This window comes from Channa argus, chromosome 7, assembly GCF_033026475.1.
Source record: "Channa argus isolate prfri chromosome 7, Channa argus male v1.0, whole genome shotgun sequence".
NCBI classification, from domain to species: domain Eukaryota; kingdom Metazoa; phylum Chordata; class Actinopteri; order Anabantiformes; family Channidae; genus Channa; species Channa argus.
In genome coordinates this window covers 17,358,982-17,366,519 of record NC_090203.1, presented here as the reverse complement: position 1 = coordinate 17,366,519, position 7,538 = coordinate 17,358,982, and the positions used below count along the sequence as shown (strand labels likewise).

At 40.1% G+C, this 7,538-nt stretch overlaps 1 protein-coding gene across 1 annotated transcript; it reads right to left on the bottom strand.

Annotated features, from left to right (window-relative positions):
• Positions 1 to 324: 324 nt before the first annotated feature.
• LOC137130528 (snaclec alboaggregin-A subunit beta'-like) lies at positions 325 to 3,768 on the bottom strand. The gene is made up of 9 exons (XM_067510814.1): positions 3,679 to 3,768; positions 3,536 to 3,601; positions 3,421 to 3,450; positions 2,753 to 2,821; positions 2,477 to 2,509; positions 2,229 to 2,320; positions 1,971 to 2,096; positions 1,272 to 1,371; positions 325 to 535 (listed from the first exon to the last, which is right to left on the bottom strand). The coding sequence occupies exons 2-9, from the start codon at positions 3,582 to 3,584 to the stop codon at positions 465 to 467; spliced, it is 570 nt and encodes a 189-aa protein (XP_067366915.1). The 5' UTR covers positions 3,585 to 3,601; positions 3,679 to 3,768; the 3' UTR covers positions 325 to 464.
• Between the last annotated feature and the right edge of the window lie 3,770 nt (positions 3,769 to 7,538).

Below are 7,538 nucleotides of genomic sequence, written 5' to 3'. Positions count from 1 at the left end.
TGTTTTATTTCTTTCTGATCAAAAATAACTTTGTAGCCACACAAGCCTCAGGTTTATGTAAAAAATATAACTAAAAGCTACTTGTATGCTACTCAATTATTCACAGAGTAGTGTGGAAGCAGTGTGGACTGGGTCTGTTGGTGAAGACCCAGTCCCAGAAGCATTATTCTTAGGATATTGAAGAGTTTGTGTGGGTAAAATTTCACTCAAAATAGGGAAGAAATCTGCTGTGATGTGTACTGCAGATTTTTATTATTTAATACATTTTACTGAGACTAAACCTGCACTTTGGTAAATGAGCTGTTAAAGGAAGATCCCGCATGGTTCAATCCTTACAAATTTTTATTGGCTCAAGTACAAACAGAAATAGTAACCACTTGAAAAATCTATAATGAAAACACTGTGGAGAATTGTAAGATCACAACAAGGTCAATGATTCTGCATAAACAGATGGTCAGTGTATGTTAACAGCTGAATCGGTTCTTGGCGCAGATGAAGCGATTTGTAGAGGTACACTGGACATTACTCCAGCCAGCTGGAAGTGGAAAAGAAACATTGTTAACAAGTGATAATCCAAAGTGTCCCACACAGATGTTTGTCTTTTAGCACAGAACAGTCTATCTTGGAGCCAGAAATGAAAAATATGGGACGCTGCCTTGTTCTCCATCAAGCTTACATACAAGTCAGTGTCATGTTCTCTGTTATTTCAGTAAACAGACACATCAAACTCAAATCCTGGTTTCCGTCTTAGTTCCCCTGATCGATCCTTGTTTTACCCTGTACGCTGTTTTATTTCTGCTCTAAAGGAACGAGGAAACACAGCAGCATCCTTCACAAGTCATGTAGCAGACAGTCACTGATCTGAATCTGTAGGCTACGTATACGTCTTTAATTTGTTTTCAGGTCAGTTTGATCATTGGTCTGACTGACAAACCGAAAACAACTTTCTAAGTTTATTATAAACATTTCTATTATAGAGCTATTGTTTCATGCTCCATAATATTTTCATGTAGAGGAGAGTCTGATATCTTTCAGCACTAAACATATATTTTTATATATTTTATTATATCTATATCTATATATAAATAGAACTAGGACTCAAGGAAAAGCAATACAAAGTGCATGTAATTAAGAGATAAGACATCACCCCTGGTATAACAGTCACACTTTAGGGTCTTTATGTCTGAGTGAATCTCCAGCTGTTACAGCACGTTCAACACAGAGAAGTTAACTTCAGGTGGTCCAAGTTTTGGGAGAAGGACGTAACTTACTTGTGCTACGTAAGGTGATGCAGGGGTAACTGCTGGCAGTGGACTGGGAGTACCAGTTATTGTAATAAAAACGTTCACGGTCGATCCACAGCCACTGACCCTGAAAGACAAAGACATAACAAACAGAAAGTGAAGTTGTACTGTCCACTATGCACTCACATCCGTCATTCAGCAGCTGCTTTGAAGGCACTGGGCTGAACAGCCAATAGCAACTTGGGTTTTAGAGTCTTTTCCAAGGACACTTCAACATATGGACAAGAGGAAGTGGGGATCGAACCACTGAACCTGCCAATTCAAATAATTTGCTGCTGTGCTATGTCAAAAGCTGCCAAGACCAAGAGTTTACTGGCATCAATCCTGAATCTAGTATCATGAATGGATTTTACTGGGGCTGTCTCAGCACTGTGAAAACAAAGACCAGAAACATTTAAATGACATTTGCAGATGAAGGTCCTTTGTCTTGACTAATATCATCAGCTTGTCGCCCCAGCGGACCTGTGGCATTCTGCATCCAAACCCGATGCTCTACCCATTGAGCCTCCAGGCCCCCTACTTTGTCTTCATTAAAACATTCACTTAATAAATAGCAATTGAATCATTAATTTCAAACAAGCATCGCTTGTGCCACAGCAGTTTTACCACACACACACATCTGGATGGTTTCAGCAGAAAGGAAGACATGACCTCATAAATGCAGACCTGCAAATTGAAGCCTCCCAGCCAGGCCACGCTCTGACCGGCCGTCTGTGCGATCGTCTGGAGGAAGCTGTACTGTCTGCCGCTGGTGACTGAGGCCAGGTGTCCCCCCAAGTCGTTGCAATGCTCCTGTTTATGTGTAATCAGACAAGCAGGTCATTTAATTTCTACATTTAAGTCTTTAAGCCATAGGTGAAGCCCCTCTGTCTGTCAGAGTGTGTCCATAGTAACAGTGGAGAATGGTTAGAGTAGTAGTTGTACCTCAGCCTTGAACCAGGTCATTGGATTATTAACAAACAGGAAGCAGTGGCTGTCGTAGCTGAACCAGCCGCTTGGACAGAAGCTAAACAGAGCTGCAGAGACACAAGAAAGAGAATTAACTTCAATCCAACATCTGTCTGATCCAGTTAGCAGGGGTGTCACACCTCTACAGTCCAAAAATCTCTCACTGTACTGAAACTTTTGGAGACAGTTGTTGCTGTGGTAACTTCATGATGAGGGCTTCTTACCTTGAGCAGCTGCTGCCTGCTCCACCACTTGTGCTGCATAAAGAGAGAAACAAAAATACTGTAACCGTACTGTACTGTAGATACACAGAGTACCTGCTTTATTGGCATGTGTCAATACATATATTTTGGACACAGGTTGTTTTTTTCTGTCTGAACTAAACAACATGTGGAAGACCTGTGGGGTACTTTACTAAGTATAAATGTGTATTTCAGTGTTGAATTGACTGAGCAGCCAAGACTTGTGAGTGAAGAGTGTGTGTCTATGTGTGTGATTACCATTCATAGGAACAGGGACAGAATCCTTTGGAACCAATTCTTCCTGGTTTTTCATCTTGTCCTCCACCTCTGAAACATCAACAGCATCATTATTTAACATCAGTCTGATTCAGTTTTTTATTAAAAAATAAAAATCTTGCTGTTAAAGTCATCCGAGGCTTTTTTCTTACCAACCTCTAGATTATCAACAGTGTTTCTATGCTTTGATGAATTAAAACACAAAATTGAAACATGTCTTCTGGATTTGTAGAAAAATGTTTGTCTGCACAATGTCCACTGCCTCTGTCTGTGTTCTACAATTGGCCTGATCGATTTCACATGCACAAAACTGCAACGTGTCACTGGAGGAAACTTGTTGGTCATATTTAACATGAAACAAATCATAGTGATATCAAAATGTCCTCAGGATGTTGATCTATTGCACCATGTGGGGAGTTTGGACACAAATGTTTTGAACAGGATTTTTGTGCCTCCTGATACTTTTGATTATGCCCCTGTTGCCCATTATTGAATGGTCAAAATTAAAGTGCAAAGAGTGTTGGTGTACGACGCCGTTTCTGAGTGTGACTAATTGTCTAGAATTGTTAAATCATCATGAATGTTGGTGGCAGACTGGTGGAGCTGGTGCTGTGTCTCTACAAATCGAATCAAACCCTTTAAATACTGACCTGGAGCCGCCAGTTTGTCCTCAGCAGGAGCTGCAGACACAAACAAATCACTGTCAGTACCAGTCGTGCACTACTTCCTGTTTGCTGTGTGTGTGGTGTGTGTTTTAAATCTGACCTGCAGATGCAGCACAGAGGAGAAGAGAGAGCAGCACAATCGTCTTCATGGTGAAGATGAACTTTTCTGTGTGGGGAGAAAAACTGACAGTAAGTTTACAGAAAAAGAGTGGACATGTGACAGAAATCCAGCAGGACTCTTACCTGTCAGGTAAAGGTAGGTGAGTTGATTTCAGGTGTCAGCTGAGGATACAATGACTACAGGAGGCTGCTCTGCTCTTTATATACACACACCTGGAACCCAGCAGAGGGGTGTGGATGGCAGCATGTGCTAATGTTTGTGTTTACAGCAGGCTCATAAAGATGAACTCAGATCTGTTTCCTGGCAGATTGTAAGAACTTTACACAAGTGTGTCTTCCTGCTTGTTGGGATTTCAGGTGAAATGAGCTGCACAGTTCCTCAGTGTGTGCTTTTGAATTGCTCTTGCCATTTTAATAACTTTAAAGAGAACTGTATTTAGTCAAAGAAATATATTTAACAATTTATTTTTACTATTTCTTTTACTTCATGTGACCTGTATGTGTGTGTCCAGTGACAGAATGATGAGAGATTGGAGGCCACAAGGTTGACGTTGAGGTCAGATATGACAGATGTATTAATTCGTGTTTCAATCTCTAATATTGTATTTTAAATAGTATCTGATTACAGCCTGTACTGATTCTCAGCATAATCTGCAATAAATCTAATGTCATAAACATCTCGTTTATTTTACTTGTAAACCAATAATACGATAAAAGAGAAAGAAGAATGTCCCATATGTCGACATGGTTCAGATACTGATTTATGATTATGAGTACCTCGGGTGTGGAGTGTTGGGAAGAGAAAAGAGCCGACGTGTCAGACTGAGGGGGGGGCATATCCGAGAAGTTGTGCAGAAGAAAAGACACGAGATTTGAATGATCATGAATGTTTGAATTACAGTAAGGCTCAGCACTTTCTTGGAGTCACTTTCTTCGGGGGAAGCAGAGCCTATCCTCAGAAGATGAGGGCGAGGGTACACCCTGGACAAGCCCCGGAGGAGACCCACGCAAGCACAGGGATAACATGCACACTCCATGCAGAAAGGACAGTTTTGGCTGGGGACCTTCTAGATGTGTGGCCGCAGCTCTGAAACCTACCTGAGAAAGTTACGATTTAGTTTCACACTCATACTTATCCATATGGAAGGAGAAAAGCCCTCTGAAAGGTTGCAACAGATGAATGTGCATAGTAAATCAAGCATGCCTCCATAAAGCCAAGTTGGCCTTTAAAATTTATTTAAATACTTGCAAGGCTGATAAAATAAAAACTCAACTTTTCTTCAGCATTGTGAAAAGCTAAATTTGAGATCAGGGGTGACTGAGGGGGGGATGAGTCATTTGCTGTGGCTTGTGCATAACCTCCAGTTGTGGGGTCTTTTCCTTTGTTCCAAATCACCATCAACATACTCATGTATCCATGACTAAAATAAATGTTTAAACAAATCATAACCACTCCCATCACACACTATCGTGAAGAACCATGGAAGAGCGATGACATCTACGTAAACAGACGATATACAGTACAAAACAAAAACACCAAGTGTTAATTTAGTCGGGCAGCCACAGAGCAGGGACTGGGGACGACAGCACTGTAAAACCTTTCTGTTATCTGTTTTACCTCAGTCTGACATATCTGCTGGCTGCTTTCTCTTTGGAACAATCCACTCCCAAAGCTCTTAATCGTAAATCTGTCTCAGAACCAGGAAGCAGATTCTTTTATCTCTTTCATCATAATATGGCTTCAAAAGTAAGACAAGAAAGAGGGCATTTTATTATTATTTTTTATTAGGACATGAGGTTCACTGCAGTTTAAGGTGAACACTATGCTATGCTTGAACACTAACATAAGTTAATGGACAACACATGAAATATTGTACTTTATCAGAAATTATCCTTTTTTCCAGTTGCTAAACTGACTTTCTGCTAATTTGCAGTCAATGCGTAAGAACCATTTTCTAGACTATTTGTTGGATCTGAAAGGTTCATTTTCTATGTAAAATTCTTACTGGGTCTAATAAAAAACCTATTACTCTATTTTTTTCTGGTTTAAGCTGATAGGGCTTAAACATATTTTATACAGTCCTCCTTCATCTCTTTCTGGATAAAGTTCTGGGGTAAATTAGGCTTCATCCACAATGAGATGCCTGAAATACTTTATATGATAAAAACAAAGAAGCCTCTTCTTTGTCTCGACAACATCAGATCACAGCAACATCTGGTGAAGACTGACAAAGACAATAGGTCATCATTGATGGTCAGGGATTAATCTGACAATATAGACATTAAGCCAGTGATTTTAGCTGGAAAGACAGAGGAGTCATTCATGTTATTTTGCATTTTTCTTCATGTCACAATGAGCCAAAACTGAAGTGGATGTCTTTAAGTCCCCTCCCAACAAGCTCCACTATGTGAACACCTAAATCTCAACTGCCATATTTTCTCCTCTGTTCATCCATAAATTGGTTTATTGGTGAAGGTTCCCAGTCATCCAGGTTTGCTTCCGTGAAAGGTTAATCGAGTCAAACAGACTTTTTTTCTTCTTAGGTGATGAACTAAGATGATGATCCATCCTATGTCACGTACCACAAGTGGTGCACTCTTTTCCTACTGTTTCTCTGCTCATAAGGAGCCTGAGACGTCAGGGGACCATGGAACAGTGGCTTTGAAGGTTATATTTAATGCCTGAAAAAGCTCAATTAAAAGACACCAAACCACCAGAAAGAAATGCACAACAACCACAATATGTCCCAGGACTAAAACATGAATAACTGCAGCCTGAAAGTGTCTTGGGACAAACAGGTTGCTCCTGGTGGGTCAGGCAAACACCTTACATGGCAGCTGGTGTCATCGGGGCATGATTATGTGTGAATGGGTGAATGTCAAGCAACATTTTAAAGAGCTTTGGATAAAAGCACTAATTAGCAGACCATTTAACAAATTCTAAAAAAAAAAAAAAGAAAAATATTAGTGATAAAAACAGCTCATAACTGAAGAAGGTGAATAGGCGCAAACTGCGCTAACACTAACCTTCTCAATGCTGTGCCTAAACCAAACAACATCGTGTTGGTTGATAATGATCCACTGAGACTACTAGCACGTGGAGCTGGTACCTTACTGGTACCTTAAGTGGGGGCATTCCCACAGGACGTGAACCTCTTTACTCTCCAGCAACTTCTCAGGAGTCATCCTTGTGGAGGGTTCAGCCTGAACTCTATGCACACCCTACAATATGTGTTCCTGCCAGCATGTTTTCAGAATCAGATTTCACAGAGTTACGGATGTTAGATCTATGGAAGACAGAATCTTAATACTGTTTGACATCAGCTTCAGGATTCTGTCATGGGAAATATTCCACAGCTCAAGTGTAGAAGATTCAGACAAAAGTAATCTCTGCAGTGTTGATGTTATTGCTTAAGCAAGATGCAAAACACGGAACAAGTCTAATACCAAGTGCACTGTCTCTGTGTATGCAGTTATTGTCATTTATCGGCCTTTCCTCAGATGTCCTTGACTCTCATTACAAGCTATGATTCACTGTGATCCCACAATTAGTTCACATTTATGACAGAACAACTGTAATAACTTTCAGTTCCTATTGTGGTTCTATCTTGTGGCCTTTAACCTCTATATAAAAGTGTTGGATAGTAAAAATCAGTGGTTAGACAAACTACTTCAGCTAGATACAATGCTTTCCTGGAAACTGCAAAGGCAAGGCCAATACAAAATCAGGAACACAAGATGGTTCCTGCAATTCATCTTATTTGGATAAAGCGATGAGCAATTTGACTTTTCCTAAAGACAAGAACCATTGCAGCACAATATTAAATATAATCCTAGTGTTAGACTTGGCAGCTTATAGTAGATCATTGTCTTTCATTTTTACTTGTTAGTTGTTCACGTTTGATGCTTTTCTCTATGAATTGTCAACAAAATGTTTTTGTGCACTTTGTATTCGTTATATCACGATTAAACATCAGTGAGCC

What these genes read in the sequence shown, in the direction of transcription:
- LOC137130528 (XM_067510814.1), bottom strand. Translation starts at nt 3,584, where the DNA reads ATGAAGACGATTGTGCTGCTCTCTCTTCTCCTCTGTGCTGCATCTGCA. An exon ending in CCTCTGTGCTGCATCTGCAG is followed by an intron (nt 3,451 to 3,535) that starts GTCAGATTTAAA and finishes TTGTGTCTGCAG; the next exon opens with CTCCTGCTGAGGACAAACTG. An exon ending in TGTCCCTGTTCCTATGAATG is followed by an intron (nt 2,510 to 2,752) that starts GTAATCACACAC and finishes CTCTTTATGCAG; the next exon opens with CACAAGTGGTGGAGCAGGCA.